The 18,004-nt window shown below is 35.6% G+C and overlaps 1 protein-coding gene across 1 annotated transcript; it reads left to right on the forward strand.

Annotated features, from left to right (window-relative positions):
- The first annotated feature begins 2,064 nt into the window (after positions 1–2,064).
- On the forward strand, positions 2,065–18,004 carry LOC149425197 (uncharacterized). The gene is made up of 23 exons (XM_089650747.1): positions 2,065–2,188; positions 3,056–3,355; positions 3,931–4,108; positions 5,315–5,425; positions 5,591–5,815; positions 6,365–6,492; positions 6,585–6,743; positions 6,985–7,163; positions 7,912–8,060; positions 8,156–8,292; positions 8,612–8,753; positions 9,514–9,661; positions 9,834–10,109; positions 10,638–10,769; positions 10,868–11,020; positions 12,471–12,638; positions 12,806–13,025; positions 13,270–13,514; positions 15,029–15,186; positions 15,276–15,503; positions 15,711–15,909; positions 17,627–17,744; positions 17,838–18,004. Exons 1-23 carry the CDS (start codon positions 2,065–2,067, stop codon positions 17,978–17,980), a joined length of 4,020 nt encoding a protein of 1,339 aa, XP_089506873.1. The 3' UTR covers positions 17,981–18,004.

Consider the following 18,004-nt stretch of genomic DNA (forward strand, 5'->3'; position numbering starts at 1 on the left):
ACACTGAGAGTCCCTTTCAAATTCAATAATCGTGAATAGAACTGGTAAGGCATGTGCTTAGTTTAAAGTCACTTTGTATTGGTATATTTGCCAAAGTTTATACAAGTCTTATTGTTTTTATGATTTCCATTCTGTTACTCTAGTTTTATTTTTAGTATTGTAGTTTCCACCAACACCAGATTATTAGAAGTCGGGATTTTTTTTTAGTGCAGAAATTCTGGGACTAACTACGTTAATATGTACCTACTTCTACACCCACAATACTAATGGTGGGTAATCAATTATATTCTTCAGTGGACATCTTCAATTTACCACTTAATAAATACATAAGATTATGGCTGGGGCGGTTCACTTATGACAAAAATAATGTTAAGAACTGTACAGCAGATATGATTTCTTCAATAAAAGGGATTTGAGTCCATTGAAAAAAATATTTTATCAACATCCACATTCAAACACAAATATTGGTATTTCTTTTAAAGTTCGTTTTCAAGGTTAAATTAATTCTCGAAGTTTGAATATTTTTTAGCGGTAAGCAACGGGAGGGTGCGTTCGTCTAATATTTTTTACTCAAATTCCTTATTGCAAATTCACTTTGTGGCGTCATTGATATTTAAATAGATTTGTAGGTAAGAATACACCACCACTTAATAAAAATAATCGACTTTTTTCAAAACCAATACTTTCTTCGTCAGTACAAACAACGTACATTGAAAATTAGCAAATTAAAGAATAGAAAAACAAGTATAGACAAATAGATATCTAAATAAAAATACCTAGTACATATAAATATGTACTTATTTGTGTGTACTTCTTTTTCTATTCCTAATTTTCAAGTATCAAGAAGGATGATGACGTATTTTACATTGGGAATCGAACATTGGAAAACCCCGTAAATTAAAATGTACGATTGGATTTTAAAAACACCTCCTTGATAACGTAGTTAAATGTCGGATTGTACTTTAGAAACACCTTCTCGTTAACGTAGTTTGCATAGGAAATGTCGGATTGTACTTTAGAAACACCTTCTCGTTAACGTAGTTTGCATAGGAAATGACGGATTGTACTTTAGAAACACCTTCTCGTTAACGTAGTTTGCATAGGAAATGTCGGATTGTACTTTAGAAACACCTTCTCGTTAACGTAGTTTGCATAGGAAATGACGGATTGTACTTTAGAAACACCTTCTCGTTAACGTAGTTTGCATAGGGAATGTCGGATTGTACTTTAGAAACACCTTCTCGTTAACGTAGTTTGCATAGGGAATGTCGGATTGTTCTTTAGAAACACCTTCTCGTTAACGTAGTTTGCATAGGAAATGTCGGATTGGACTTTAGAAACACCTGCTTGATAACGTAGTTTACATAGGAAATGTCTGATTGGACATTTGAAATGTCCTGTGTACGTTCAAGGAGGTGTTTTCAAAGTCGAATCGGACATTTCAATTTCTGATTGGACATTCCAATTGTATATAGAAGGTGTTTCGATAACAATTGGAAATATTCCGCGAATCTCCTAGAAACTTGTGATTACAATAGGATTGCCTCTGCCTGCTTTTGGTGATCATTGCCAAAAGTTTTTGGGGTCATCTTTGCCCCATCTTCAATACCAGACAAATAGTTTTCTTATTAATAACCATTTCTTTTTTGAGTCGGATATCTTCGCAGATAATAATAAATAATCAGATTTATTATTAGTAGCATTGTATTTCCTACGAAGGGATTCCTTACATTTAATTTTATCTATAATACTTTTATCGAACCGGACTGGATAGCTAGCCTTCGCTTTCGATAATTTTTTACTCTACATAGTCAAGCACCTAACTTTATTGTCCCACAATAATGTTATTGTCGGACGCCCAATCACGAAAATTGACCTAAAAACATGAACCATTTGACATTTTCACTGCACATGGTAAACTAATTATACACTCTATTTATCGATTTACGTGAACAATTGATTTTTTATACTTAATTTGATATAATTATAAGAATATTCTTACAACTACAACAATTAAAATATTGCTTTATGTGAAACTTGTAGGGTTAAGTACGAAGAAGTAACATGAGCTTGACTGAACATTTGGTTCAACCCATTCTAATCGCTGGATTGTTGGGTCTAATTTCATATGTATTACTTGTGCTAAGTTTCCCAGGAAAGAAAAAAAATGGATTCTACTCAGTTTCAGGTAACACATATTTTTTGATAACAGTGCATTCTTACTCTCTTCAATGTATTTTCAAACAGAAATATAATTATTTTATAAGCAATAATTATTAGCCTGGAACACTCATCCACATTGAAAAATCTCCTGATAAAAGATACATGACGCCAACGGGACATGAACCCGTGTCCTTTCGATTTCCGGTCGACAGCTCTGACCACTTAGCTATGGCGGCTTATCTCTTATCCGCGAAATAATTCAATATATACTAGTGTTACATTCAATAATTACTGCTTGTTACATTTTTTCACCTGAAAACAACCAACTTTATTTTATATGAGAAAGGCATTGTGAGTGCTAACTCTCTCACTAGATGGCGTCGAGACAAATTGTCTTCATTTTTTGGTGAAGATACTAGAACTTGTCAAATATTTCTTATTATTTTTTTGGTAAACTAATGTTTAAGACAAGTGTGCTATGCATAAAAAAATCTTGTCTTAAACATTAGTTTACCAAAAAAATAAAAAGAAATATAATTATTTTACCACACAGAAAAACTACAAAACGTTATAATATCTAACATTATATTTATTTATTTGTTTTATTTTATTCATTTTTATTTAGTACAGGTGATGATAAAATGACACATGTACATATACATAAAAAATACTTTGACTGCCCAACTAGGAGGAATTCCCGTTTTAGGACAGTCAAAATATATAACTTTAACATTAATCGTTATAATTTTAAAAATATAATGAAATAGAAATTAAGCTGTTTGTAAAGTAGGTTCTGAATTAAAATTATATGGCTGTTCAAACGTCAATAAATAAAAATAAAACTAATGCGAAGCGAAACTAGGTCATAATTAATGAACTTCAAATGTTGCAGGCTGGAATTCCTATCTGAAGAAATGCTACGCAAGTTATAAAATCAAAGTATGGAAGAAATCTCGGACGGAGGATGAGATAGAACTGTCTGACTCTACCGAAGAACCCGTGAACTTGAACCTTGGCATTTTTGATTCGAAATCGTTGAAATTGGACAATTGCACTAATTCGGATTGCATGTCCATCTTTGGAACCAACAAAGAAGGCTTTTCATTATTTATCACATTTTCTAGGAAGTCCAATGATACTGACATTATACTGATTCTGACATTGCCATGCGGGACTCGTCTACACCTTCCAAGTTAGTATCTCGATTGTATTTTACTTCAAAAAACATTTTTATCTTTGGTGCCAGTGACCCGCCTTTACGGGAAGTGGGAAGAAGGCTGAGTTACATGAGTAGACACGTGGTGGAGTCAGGAGACGTTGTCGAGTACTCAATGACAACAGCATAAACTTTATTAAAAGGCAAAGTCGAGAGGGAGCCACGGTACCAGCTAAATATTTTCGTACGGCTCTGAGTCGACTCAATTGAACGACGGCTCAACAGAGCGTATGGGCAATGAGAATACTGTTCTCACCCGATAAGGCTCCACCTGTACGGCTCCCCGCTACGGCTACCTAATACGTTTCCCCTGATACGGCTTCTAGCTCCCAGCGTGAGCGTTTGAATTTTATTTGGTATTTAGGTATTTTAGGAAATCGTTTAAGAATAAAATAAATCTTGTTTAAAATGGTGGTTAAAACAGCAATGAAGGCTCACTTATTATCATCTCATCTCACTGTAAATTAAGTAAAGCAACTTGGTAACTATCTTTCTATCGCAACAGTTTGATTAATAATGAACTAATGAATATCTTTACGAATTAACTTTAGATGAAGGTAGCACGAGGTTCTTCAATGGGTCTTCCTCAACATGGAAAGCCGGCGGGTTATCATTGACATTGCTGAAGCCTTTTTGGCGGTGGAGAATCCTCTTCAATGGAATGCTTCAGAAACAAAGCAAATCAGGAGCTACAGATTCAGACATGCACCATGTGAGATTTAATTTCATGTAAGTAGTTTTTTGTAATTAACACACTATCTAACTATCCCACAACTTCACCGTAAAAGTAGTTTATAATTTTTAATTTACGGTATAATAATGTAATATTGTTGTGAAGAACTGAAACGTGAAGTTTCATGATTTAATGTTTTTAAGAAATTATGTATATAACATATATTTTGAAGCCATGCTTATACTGAAGTGAAAAAAAAAACATGAAAGTTGAAAAATAAATTATATGAATAGTGTTTTGTGCAATATAATTGTGAATGAGGAATACTTGGAGCGGGTGGATGAGTTTGTGTATTTAGGAAGTATGTTTACGAGAGATGGGAAGGCTGACAGAGATATTGAAAGAAGGGTAAATGCAGGTAATTCCGTTAATGGAGGACTGAACGCAATTGGCGCTAACAAAAATTGTCCAAAGAAGCGAAGTTAGCAGTCCACAACGGAGTGCTGGTACCTACCTTGATCTATGGAAGTGAGGCATGGAACTGGCAAAGAAAGGATGAAAGTAGATTAAATGCTGTTGAAATGAGATCCCTGAGGCTTATGTGTGGTAAAACCATGTTTGATCGTGTGAGGAATGTGGAGATCCGCAAAGAGTGCAAGGCTGATGTAAGCGTAATGAGTAAGATTAAGAAAGGGACGCTTAGATGGTTTGGGCATGTAGAGCGAATGAGCGAAGATAGGAGTGTAAGGAGGATATATGATGCAAATGTGAATGGTAGCAGAAGTCGGGGACGCCCGAGGAAGACATGGCACGATCAAGTGAATCAGATACTCGAGTCGGGCCATGTCAAGAGTCAGAATAATAGAAGAGTATGTATGAGACGATGTATGAATGTGAATGAGGCAAGAAGTGTGTGCCAAGACCGAGTTGTTTGGCGGTCCGTCCTCTCTGCCTACCCCTGCGGGGAAACGGCGTGTTGGTTAGTTAGTTAGTGTTTTCACGTACTAATCTGTAATACCTCCTCTTGACTCCCGACTGAATTATTTGATTCCGTTGATTGTGTCATGTCTTCCTCTGGCGTCACCTATGTCGTCTTCCATTTACTTGTTCCATTCTCTTCCATTCCATTCCCTTCTCTCTCTCCATTCGCTTTAAATGCCCAAACCATAGAAATATCGCTTTCTTTCCGATTCCGAAGATAACTATGGTATGAACTATTTAGAAAGTGATTGATTGTTTAAAAGTAAGTTTGAAAATCTCAGATGGATCGGAGATTCGGTTCCCCAGAGAACACCAGATGATTCCAGCGTCAACTTGATGGCGGAAGCCGTCGCATCAGAACTGTGGAGGGGTTCAAATTGGATGGATGCGATGTAAGTTCCATTCTAATACATATTTTGTGTATAATCCGTATCTACTTAAAAATAAATATTCTCATTATTTTACTCTTGTGAAGCAGAAAAATCTACTACAATTAAATGACCATTTCATCCTGGAAAGAAACAGCAATATAAATTTATTGTGATGCGATTTTCCAGAACGCAGTCTAAAAAACGAGGTTATGACCAGTATGGCAGTATGTGTGGAACCATCATAATGGGAGAGAAGGAAGACACGGTGACCACCTCAATGTATGGTCTAAGACAGAGGGTGTGGCAGCCTGTACTGGGAAATCTGCGGAGATCACTGACCATCGTGGGGGCAGCTTCCGAGGGAACCATTTATCAAATCGGAGCAGAGTCGTTTACCAATGGCCCGACACAGTTAGTCCTGAATTATTACCAGAAAATCAAAATTACGCTAATAATTGATCATTAACGATTCATCATCATGGAGTTTGAAACACCCCAATCTTAGAATAATAACATGTTGTTACCATATCCAGTTCTCTAGCTTTTCCATGCATCGCACTCTTATTTCCACACAAAGATCATATTTTATGCTTGTTAACATCTTAAATAATCATTTGAAATTTTTTGGTTTATAATTTTTTTTTACAAATTTAGATTACACAATTATTTAATCAAAAACATTAAAGTACATATAAAACGTAAACATAATAATGGATCCCAGTCCAAGCAAAACAGCCAAAATGGGATCTGTCATTATATTTACAGTATTTGTCGATGGAATAAAGATTACAACTCAGCAGAAAAAAATATAAACATATTTTTCAACAGCGATAGACAAAATACGGGCAATTTTTTCACATAATCAAGAGATATTAATTTTTTTTTTCATGTTCCTCCGGAAGAACTCTGGTGTTGAAAGGGTTAATTGTCTTTATTAATGCGATTTTCTTTATTTTTTAGACTTAAATTTGGGCATATGAGATTACCAAGTGGAGATGTGCAACCTTTTGAATCATTTGATTTAAATATGTCAAGCATCGGGGAACACGATTCAGATTTACCTAAATCGTTCACGATAAAGTTATCAAGTAATTATTTACCTTTTGCATTAATTATTTTTACTCGTTAATTTCTAATTTACTGAATCTTAAAAACACAAACATTTTTAACCTTATTCCAGCTAAATCCAAGGATTTTGTACTTGCCATCAGCTTAAATAAAGTCCTGAAACAAACCTACGATGAACAAAGAGAATGGAAAACAGTTCTGGTACCATTTCAAGCTGGTATCAACGGAAATCAAGGATCTGGATTTCTACAGCTCGGTTATCCGTACAAAGGTAAACATAATATATTTTTTGTTATTAATTGTGTGTGAAATAGTAATGTGCATTATCATGTTTTCTCCTACATTCGCACTCCGGTAATTGTGGTGACGCTAGTCAAATAGTGTACATTGTAAAATGTTACGTGGTGGGGCTGTAAATTGTTTGAGACTGTCCAATTTTTATTAATCAAACCTTTCACCGCCCAGTAATCCCATATAACAAAGACGTAAAACTTAACATATTATTTTAATAGGAAAAAAATGCCAAATGGATTTCAATTTCAATTCAAAACTGGAATGGTTGAGATTGGAAGACTTGGATGATGAGGTCCCCCTGTGTGCGTCCTTTAAGGAGAGAGCAGCCACCTGCCCTGAGGCTGTGGGGGGCAAGGGGGCCTCCTTGGCACTGATGGCTTCAAATAACACTGATCAGGTAAAGACAAGAAAATCAAATAACAGTATGTTAATGTGGCAAAACATAATTTTATCACTTTTGAGGACATGAGATATCACCATTTTCTATTTTTGCGTCTTCTCTTATCTAAGTTTGGTTCTCGTGAGGGAATTATACGTATCATTTACAACCAACCTCTAGAATATATTTTTATATGGATTGCTGTGTTACACCTTTGTATATTGATAGCAACAGTTTATTTTGGGTAAGCATTTATTGAAATTCTTAAATTTTGTCTACAAAAGTGGAGATCCGCGAGTGCAAGGATGATGTAAGCGTAGTGAGTAAGATCAAGCAAGGGACGCTTAGATGGTTTGGGCATTTAGAGCGAATGAGCGAAGAAAGAAATGTAAGGAGAAGTCGGGGACGCCTGAGGAAGACACGGCACGACCAAGTGAATCAGATACTTGAGTCGGGCCATGTCAAGAGTCAGAATAATAGAAGAGTATGCATGAGATGATGTATGAATGTGAATGAGGCAAGGAGTGTGTGCCAAGACCGAGTTGTTTGGCGGACTGTCATCTATGCCTACCCCTGCGGGAAATGGCGTGATGGTTAGTTAGTTAGTTAGAAAAGAAGACAAATTATTCTAGTGTCTGTAAAAATATTTTGCCAAGCTTTTTCATTTTGTAACCCACCACAATAATACTATTCAAAACGCGGGGTGAATTAATATGATCGTAAGCATCTGTTTTATGTTGCAAAAATAATGAATTTATATTTCCAGTTGTACGATGTGCCTAACGGATTCTGTTTAACAACACTAGCTCTTGAATACCAGTTGAACCATTACCCGAAATTACAAAAAGCTGTTGAAGTTATTATCGATGTTAACTCCAATTTCAGTGAGTTAAGTCTCAAAGGTGCTTGCGAAAGGTATTTAATTTTCTAGTTACACTTAATGTAAATTTACCGAATAACTACTTATAATTAGCTTTTATATCAATTATTTATTAAAATATTTTTTTTAGGGCTACACAATTATTTGAATCTACTGCAGTTTGCAAAAAAGTGAAAGATCATGTTTTATCTTCATTTAACGACTTGTGTCAATCTGAAAATAATGATTTAACAACTAAAGATCTTTTCTTTGCTGTTCGTTCTTCAGGTAAAGAAATATTTCACAAATTCTACTAATTATGACTAGTGCCTTGAACAATTAAAATACTTATTCATCATCCCAACACTTCACTAAATTTCTCAACTGGTTCCGGTTTATAGATTTTCGCCTCTAATCTCCAATCTGTCCCAAGCATCTCTAATTTTTATCCATATTAGTTTGCTTCTAGTAATTTTACTGAAGCATCTTCTTAATCATATTTTTCGGTGTCCTGTCAGCTGGCATTCTTTCGATATGCAGAGCCCACAGCAGTATTTGAAACCTACGATAACTATAGTAGTTTATTTATTTTGATTACTTTAATCAGGTATTGGGGAAGATTCTGAAGAACTTTCAGCAGCTGGTCAAAATGCTACAATTTTGGGATGCAAGACTTTCGAAGATGTTCTTAAAGGAATACAAAAGTGTTGGTCATCACTTTTCACATTTCAAAGTGTGGAATATCGAAGGTAATTTTGCTTAAACTGCAGAATATTGAGTCTCTTCAAATTATCGGTAATCCGGTTGACCATTTTCAAAGTTTTCCATTGCGGGCCGTTTCCTGATAAACTTGCATTTTTTTTGATATTATATACTGACGAAACGCGAACAATATTAGGATTTTTATGAACACATGTTCTGACGTCGTAATAATATATTCATATTTTACTAAAAGTTTATCAGGAAACCTATGAATGCCTGCTATCCTGTTTTCAATCAGATTATGAATAATTTGAAGAGATTCTTAATAAATTGGCAATACTTGTTTTTCTCCGTGTTCTTTTCCACCTTGGAATAGTTTCCGGAAAACCCTTCCTTAGTGAGGACGAAAGTTACAAACATAAAACAAAATGATAAACAGTATCTAGTCATTCATTATACATATATATATTGTATGACTAGATACTAGAATTAGGTAGAACATGAAGAATTAATAGTGAACCGGGAATCAATTATCATAGTAGATACATTGGTCGAAATCTTATTCTTGGGTCTCGTCGATTGTAATACATATATACGCCAAACGTCAAAAGTCATTCTACTGTTCGAGTGGAATGACTTCGTCGAGAATCGAGGCCGAGAATGAATAAGTGTATAAGGGGTGAGAGAGTAGACTGATTTATCGGGAACTTTAATATGTTAATAGAAAAAGCATTTCGATTAACTTTATTTAAAAAGAACTTTAAAAACGGCAAGCCGTCATTGTAATATTTTTTTTCTGTCTTTCAGGCAACACGGCCAATTAGTGAAGTGTGGTATGGGGGTTGTGGTTCAAGTGATGGTGGATGCCAAAGCAGCTGGAGTTATGTTCACTCGACACCCTACCACTGGCAACCCTGCTCACATCTTCATTACTTCCAACCATGGACTGGGAGAGGTAATATAACTCATGGTTATTTAATAACATTCTAAGAACGCTTTCGTTTTATGATACTCTGCTTTCAAGAACGTGTATATCTGTGCCTAATTAATTATTGACTAGTTTTATAATATCTCGAATGCTACGTAGGTAATATTGTAGTGTCTACTTAATCCTAACATATTTTCAGAGTGTAGTTTCTGGTCAAATAGAACCTGATACTATAATAATTAACAGAGATATTCACAACAACCTCTCCATTAAAAGTATCGAAGTTGGAAAAAAAGGATCGAGAATTGTTTTGGACAAATCCAAGAAATCAGGAACACAGACAGTACAAGATGGAGAGAATACTGTTCCTTCGTTGAGCCTCTCAGAAGAAGAGTGTTTGTTACTTGGCAAAATAGCAATTCTACAAGAAAAGCTTTGGGGACTCCCAAGGGATATTGAATGGGCTATTGCTCAGGTACCTAATACTCTCTTTTAACTCCATACGAAAAATTAATTAAGTTTTAGGAACTCCTAAGGGATATTAAATGGGCCATTGCTTATATGCATAATCTACTCTCTTTTACATATGTAGAATACAGAATATTGCCTCTTTTACCTCTGTACGAAATAATAATTAAGTTTTGGGAACTCCCAAGGGATTGAATGGGCTAGTACTCAGGTACATAATACTCTCTTTTACATATGTAGAATTAAGAACAACACCTCTTTTGCCTCTGTACAAAATACTAATTAAAGGTTTGGGGACTCCCAAAGGATATTGAATGGGCCATTGCTCAAGTACCTAACAGTTACTTTAGCTCTATTCGAAATATTAATTGAATATCATTATCGTTGACAACCACTGTTGAGCCATTAAAAATCATACTGCGTGATGCAGGTCAAAATTAGAATAAAAGCTTTCTGTTTATTATTTTGGCGGAAAATTGTCTTTTTTGAGAAATTTGTTATTTTAATTAGTTTAATCAAAATTCTAAACTTGCAGGATAGAATTTACTTAGTCCAAGCCCGGCCCATCACAAGCTTAAACAACTGGACCGAGTTTGAGTTGGCTCACGAGGGAGATACACCGGTTATGTCAGAAGAGGATCTATTAACTTTTGCCAATACTGGAGAGGTAAACATTTTCTATTTTGTGATGAATTATTTTATTTGAATTTATATTGTTAGTGATTTGCCACTTTAAAGTAACATTTTCTAATATTTCTTTTTAAGGTTATGCCAGGAAGCTTCACACCTCTCTCCCTATCAGCTATCGCAATACCTCTTAATGACTCTATATCAGCGACTAATGGACTACAACAATCTAAGTACACCATGAAATCGATAACTTCCACCAACTACCATATGGGCTTGAACGTGTTCAATGTAAATATTTTATTTTCAACTTAAAATTATATCCACCAAATCTGAAATCTAAACAAGCTTCATATTACAATAAACTAAGAATAGACATTATTATTAATTGCTGTATTTGGTTTTATCACACCATTATTGTTCAAATTATTGCATTGGAAAATTTTCAAAAAATGTTAGTACAGGATACAGAAATGCAAGTGATTAAAAAAGATTAAACAAAAAGCACGCATACAAGGCCGACAGAAGTGCAGGCTCAGGAGCGTGACCTCCTAATTAATATATATATAAATGTAAACTTCACTGTTTAAAATAGTCTAATCACCCCTTTTACTGATATCACGGCCATCTTGATACTAAATTATGTCTTATCCAATATTGAAATAAATGTTCTATTTCTTGTGTCTCTATTTGTCTCTTGTGTCTTTTGCTTCTCTTTTTATTGTTCATTTGAGTGAGCTTTTATAAAATTTTGTATTTTTATTTGTTTAGTTTTTGAATCCTTATTTAGATGTATGCGAATTAATGTATCCTTTGTCTGATTAGATTTTTGTAATTGTATCTATCTCTTTGCGTATTAATTGAGTTTTTATAACTGGATTGTTCTCATGTAAGTGAAAACTTCTGTAAAACCCAGTATAAATAAATGTGCTCGTAGTAAAACAACACAAAAATCAGTAATAACGAGTATCAACAACAAACACTTCAAAATGACTTCTAAGGCCTGAACTGTAGTGGGCATTAAGATATATGAATATAATCCCATTTTACGGAACTTTTTTTGTTTACGACTTTGAAACATATACGAGTATATGTAGTGAGAATGGTCAAGTTTAGCTTTGGACCTTTTTGACAAATTATGTTGCCAATATAGGTGTTGTGATGTCGATTTTTAAGTTTCGGTAGAAATTCCAATTATGACAGTTATACAGGGTGTCCGGAAACTCGTAGTACAAGCAGGAAACTGGTGAATCTACATCACATTTGGAGTCGATTTTGTAGTATATTTTTTTTTTATTTGAGCTTTCGTTATCGAGTAAATCGAGTTTGAAGTTGATTTTTTTTTTTTTTTTTTTTAATCAAATTCTTATAAATTATTACTGAAGATCAAAGTACCCAACTAATTAAAACTATTTGAAAGTAAAACAAATGAAGAAACTCGGATTTGAAGCATTATTTTGAAATCACCCTTCATTTAACCCGGTGTAATCATAAAATATTTCTGCTCTGCAGGGTTAAAACATCTGTTATTCAACCCTAAACACCAGAAAAAACTTTAACCCTAAAATAGCCGAAAAATAGTTTTTTTTGGTTTTTTTTTTTTTTTGAAAATGCTGAAATCAAAAAACTTTATGTTTTTTTGGGTTCCCCATGTGGTGTAGATTCTCCAGTTTCCCGCTTGTACTACGAGTTTCCGGACACCGTGTATATTAGAAAATAAAGAAGCTAAAATTTATTTCAGACATTATTAAAGAAGTGTGAACCAACTATAACGACCGGTACTAAAACAGTAGATTTAGCGGTATTTGGGCACCTGGTTGTTGATGAAAACATCCACTCGATTGCACTTTATAGGAATAAAGTCAATAATTGGATCGGCCAATTTCAGATATTAAGGGATATGTGTCTTGTAAGTACATTTATATTTTTCTCAACCGCCTTGAATGTACTTGTAGGCAACTAGGCAGTTGCCAAGTGCGGAAAATTATGGGGTCGTTAATTTCTCGGGTACTGAAGGTTGAAGTATCATAATTAAATCAATCAGTCCATTTTTGCTTGATAAAACCTTTTTTGCAGTGTTTGTGGAGAAATAAGTCTAATTGTGAAAAGGCAATCAAGCATGCAGAGAAAATGGAGGTGGATCTAAGTAATCAACAGACTGCTCTAGAAATTTTTAACTATATTGAAGATAAAATAAGCGAGGTCGCTAAGAGCTGCAACTTCCATAGTGCTTCCAGCGTCAGCAGTACCATGTCTCAGATATTGTTTATGTCGATTATTTTGGAGGGGCGTAGCGGTGAGTAGAAACTATTCCAATCTAGAAAAGTTTTTTCAGAAACGGAAACACTCACCAAAAATTAGTATAATTGCAACAGTTTATTATTAAAAGCTTATATTACTCCTTATTACATTAAATATGGACCATAGCCACCGATTTCGCTCGTATCGCAGTGATAATTGAAGCCGTGAGTTATATATAACTAGATCAAACCAATATAAATCTATCTTTTATCAATCTAATTAAATTTGACTGATTACAGATTTTACTACAGATCTTTTTACCGACATTGGGACTGTTTTGTCTTCATGTTCTGATGTGATTTCGGCGGAAATACCTGAAGAGTTAAAACATATTTCTATGGCTATTCAGACTTCGGGGAAAGCAGAAGAGTTCTCTAAACAACCCCCGGAAACAGCAATCCAGTGGTTGAAAGACAATTGTAGCAGTGTGTACCATTTGTTGAAACAATTTTTAGAAAAACACGGTCACAGGTGCATAAAAGAGGTAGGTATTTAAGTTCGTGTACAATATTTTAATGTGGGTACCGCCGCCACGGTAGCAAGTCAGTCACTCCTGGATATTCTGACCCCCATATTCCTAAACACCCTCCATACATTTTTCCTTACCAGAACTCTTCTTCCTTTTATGTAAAATATCCTCCACACAGCATATTAAAAGTTGACATAGGCCCTGAGTGACCCTTAGAATTTATTTTTTCGAAGGGTCTTGTACCGGACGTGTACACCGACTTTATATTAATTTGCATAAATCTGAATTTACGCAGAGGCAGTTCCTTTACAAACTCACCTCTGCGCACCTTCGAATTTATGCAACAAAATTCTCTCTATAAAAACCTGTAAATCTTATATGCAAAACTGATCAATAAATAAAACCACGGGGTCAAGCAGTCATCATTATAGACAAAAAACAAAGGCTTGACCCCCCAAATACCTTCTTATATTAAATCTGTACAAAACATGGAAGATTTGCATGAAATTTGAAATTGTGCAGACGCGGTTTCCTTTACAAAACTTGCCGTTTGCACAAAATTGAATATTGTGCAAATCTTCCCCTTTAATACCAACTCCCTTTAATAATGTAAATTTGCACAAAGTTTGAAATTGTGCAAACGCAGTTTCCTTTACAAAACTTGCCGTTTGCACAAAATTGAATATTGTGCAAAACTGCCTTTTGGATGTCAATTCCCCTTTTAATATGTAATTTGTGCAAACTCACAAAAATGTATTTAAATAAAAATGACCCGGGCAAAGTGGATTGAAGAAACAGTCAGGGACCTAGTCAAAATCATCCCCTTCCAAATTACGCAACAACGGCGCTCAGTCCTGTGACAAATTCCGGGAACCCAAAAATAATTCTCGGAATTTGTCGCTAACAAAGGGAGAGCTAGGCCCGTTGGTCCTTTAAAAGGCGGACAACTTGTGCAATTCGGGAGAGAGCCAGCAACGATCGGACCATCAACATCTCTCCTGGACTGCCCCTGACTGCCTTCTTCAAGCCTCTCCTGCCCTGGACCTTCACTGCAACCTGGCCTTCTCCTTTCACCCGGCTCCCTGGTGCTCATCAAGAAGAAAACATTTTCACAATAGTCGAAGCGTCCCTAGTCAGGGCGCAGGTTCCCCCCTACCTTCCTCCCCCCTGCCTTATACCTTTCTCCCACATTTTCCCCATTTCTCCCTTTTCCCTATATTTTCCCCACTTTTCCCCATTTTTCCCTATCCTAAATTTTACCCATTTTTAACCACATTTTTCCCCATTTTACCTTTTCCCCATATTTTTCCCCATTTTTTCCATTTTTTCAACATTCTCCCTACTTTTTCCCGACCTTCCCTTCCAAGGCGTCGAAGCGGCCAGCCGGCCACTCCCGCTATATCGTCTGTGCGGCCGGCGACTACAGTGCCGTCCCGTACAGGTCTCCTGTGTGGAGTTAATGTGTACAAGTGTTAGAGAGTAACGCTGGCAAAGAGTACATTAATATATTTTAATTTTTTTATTTTTAGTTTGATTTGTTCACCGACACATGGGGCATTAACCCGACTCCACTGATGAAAACCTTACAGGCAACAGTCAAAGCTCCGATCACAGTAACCAATAATGACCCTGTTTCTGTAGAGCAACTTATCAATCAGCTCGTGTCTCCTCAAAAGAATTCTACAAAGTATGTAAATGCTAATACTAACGGTTTCTATGCTCAAAAGTTTTTATGGAAAGTTATGAATTATTATTAAATATATTTTTTATTTTCAGAAAAATATTGAAGTACGTTGTGCCAATCTGTCAGAAATCTGTTGCCAGGCGGGAAGGTACCAAATCAGCTCTGATATCAGTTGTGCACAAGATGAGATTGGCATACCGTGAATTAGGAAGGCAGATGATGAAGGAATGGAGATTGCCCGATGAAAAACTCCTGTTCTTTATGACCCGCGCAGAACTGAAAACATACTTGCATACTAGAAATCCAGTATTTATTACAAAGTACGTGTGTCTTTTTTTTCTTATATAATCTAATACATATTTTTTTCTGTAGGAATGCTTTTATCCAAGGTACTGATAACACATCAGTCTTACTGTGACCGTTAGATTGTATTGATCTTCGGTTCCCCGAGGCGGTATAGTATACAGGTATGGTACTGTATTTTAGCCACTACATTACAACATATTTGATTGATTGAATTCTTTCAGAGCCATTCTCCGGCGGAGATTCTTTCCTCGATGGGACAAGTTGCAGTTTTCTGAATTAGTTTGGGGATTTGCCCGGCCGCTGACTGCACCAGACACTGAAATAGCCAGAGATGGACAAGAGGGTTTCAAAGTCACTGGAACTCCTGTGTGCTCTGGAGACATTGTCGCAAGAGCCTGTGTCATCACCTACATTTCAGAGGTAATATAAAATACACATATTTACAAATACCTACATATCTAACATTACCTAATCCGGTTACTTTTGGGTATTGTAAAAATATGTTTTCTGGATACAAATTTAACTCTTTAAATACAGAATATTTTCACTACGCTGAGAATGAAAATATTTCCGTTGTTTTTGTTAAATTTATTCCGTATATTTTGCAAAATCTCATTACTTTTCTAATGTCAATTCTGACTCAACTGAAGTGTGTTCCCAATGTTTGGACTAGTGTGCCCTCAAGTCACACCCATGTCATATCTTTTTTTACATTAACTCCACACAGTAGGCCGCGAGGAAAATAATTTCCCTAAAAGCCTATGTCATCTTTGTTGATGCTGTGTAGAGGGGCTTTTTTAGGAGAGGAAGGAGTGAAATTGAGTCTTGAAGAGTCCTATGTTGTAGGCAGAAAGCACAGAAGCCGGTAAATCGTTCCATAGCCGAACTCATGTGACAAATGTCAATCGTGTACATATATTGGGCGCGCGATTGGTGCCAAGCGCCAGTGCCGAAGGGATTACTGATTCTAGTTTCTCAGAGCATCTTCCATTGAAATACCGGTAGAAAAAGGATAGTCTTCCATCTTAACGATTTTGCTCTAAAGATTTCAATTCATTTGTTAAGATAGGGGAATCAAACGGACCCTCCGTTTAAGCACAGAATCAAGGGTTTTTTTTTAAAATACATCTATTTGAATTTCACTTCTGTTTCCTAGAATAAATTAATGCAAATCTTGGTAGCGGAAATTATCACACTTCCTAACATCTGATCACGCAGAAACTCTTCAGACAGACTCGTTGTCGATGACAATTCATTCGATTTTGGTGGCAATTACGTACACTCATGCGGACATATAGGTACTCATTTTCTTTGCCACTATTAAACTCCATGTGCCGACTAGGAATACAAGACAAAATACAACATTCTTCTGCAATACATACACGACCAACTATCAGACACACTCACTGACCAACAGGATGCATGACCTGGGCAACAAGTATGGGGGTACTATTGATTTATTTATTGACTCCATTTATAGAACTAAGCCTAATCTATACCAACACTTTGTCAAATCCCTCAAATCAGAGTAGCGTTGGTAAATTAGTTTTAATGTTTTGTTTTATATGTAGTGTTGTTGTAATTTCTTTTTTTACTTTGTGTTACTCTTACGTTTTACTAATATTGCTTCATATTTAGTTTTTTTGTGTTTATTTAGTTTTTCTTTTAATTATTTCTAAATATTTTCTCATTATACTTGTAATCAATATTTTACAATTGTGTATTTTGTACCTTCTTTACAATGGATTACATCTATTTACTGTCAGTATCTCCTGTATAATACAGATATTCTCCTATGTACACTGCATCATGTATCACTTCTATGTAAAAGCCTTTTTAGGCGTATATATATAAATAAATAAATTTCTCTGACAGCTGAACAGCATATAATATACGAAATAAATGTCGGTCCTATTTGATCGGCATTTGATGAGGTTGGTAGAGTTGACGACTCTAGTTCCTGGGTTGGAGGTTCAATACTCAATCAAACGATTTTTTTTAAATTATAAAAGGCAATTGAAAATAGACAACGTAATTTTTTGAAGGTTGATTATTTTACTGTCGCACTTCATGTATGTAGTGAAATGGGTTTGATTTGGCTATTTATCAATAAAGATGAAAATAACTTTTGTTCCAGATTGACCAACTGCAAGCTGGAGACATCTTGATAACTCACTCTACAGACATTGGCTGGTCTCCGTATTTCCCACTAATGGGAGGAGTTGTCACAGAGTTGGGAGGACTTATATCGCATGGTAGAAATTTAAAAACAATTTAATATATTATGTACTCTTCAAATATCATAAGTTGTTGTCCAATATATTGATTTAACTGTGGTTACCTTCCAGGGGCCGTGGTGGCCCGGGAGTATGGACTGCCCTGCATCGTGGGGGCGCAGGGGGCCACCGCCGTCTTCAAGACCGGGGACATGGTGATGCTGGCTGCTTCCAAAGGGGTGCTGGAGAAAGTTGTGGTCCAGCAGCAAATCTGACACGTTGATACAGTTTATACGTAC

Source organism: Hesperophylax consimilis, chromosome 3, assembly GCF_061612785.1.
Source record: "Hesperophylax consimilis isolate HC1 chromosome 3, BYU_Hcon_1.0, whole genome shotgun sequence".
Lineage (NCBI taxonomy): Eukaryota > Metazoa > Arthropoda > Insecta > Trichoptera > Limnephilidae > Hesperophylax > Hesperophylax consimilis.

Excerpts from the sequence above, each read along its gene's own strand:
- LOC149425197 (XM_089650747.1), top strand. The coding sequence starts at position 2,065 with ATGAGCTTGACTGAACATTTGGTTCAACCCATTCTAATCGCTGGATTG. Across the intron at positions 10,770-10,867 it reads CTTTTGCCAATACTGGAGAG|GTTATGCCAGGAAGCTTCAC; the intron begins GTAAACATTTTC and ends TTTCTTTTTAAG. Across the intron at positions 17,745-17,837 it reads GGGAGGACTTATATCGCATG|GGGCCGTGGTGGCCCGGGAG; the intron begins GTAGAAATTTAA and ends GTTACCTTCCAG.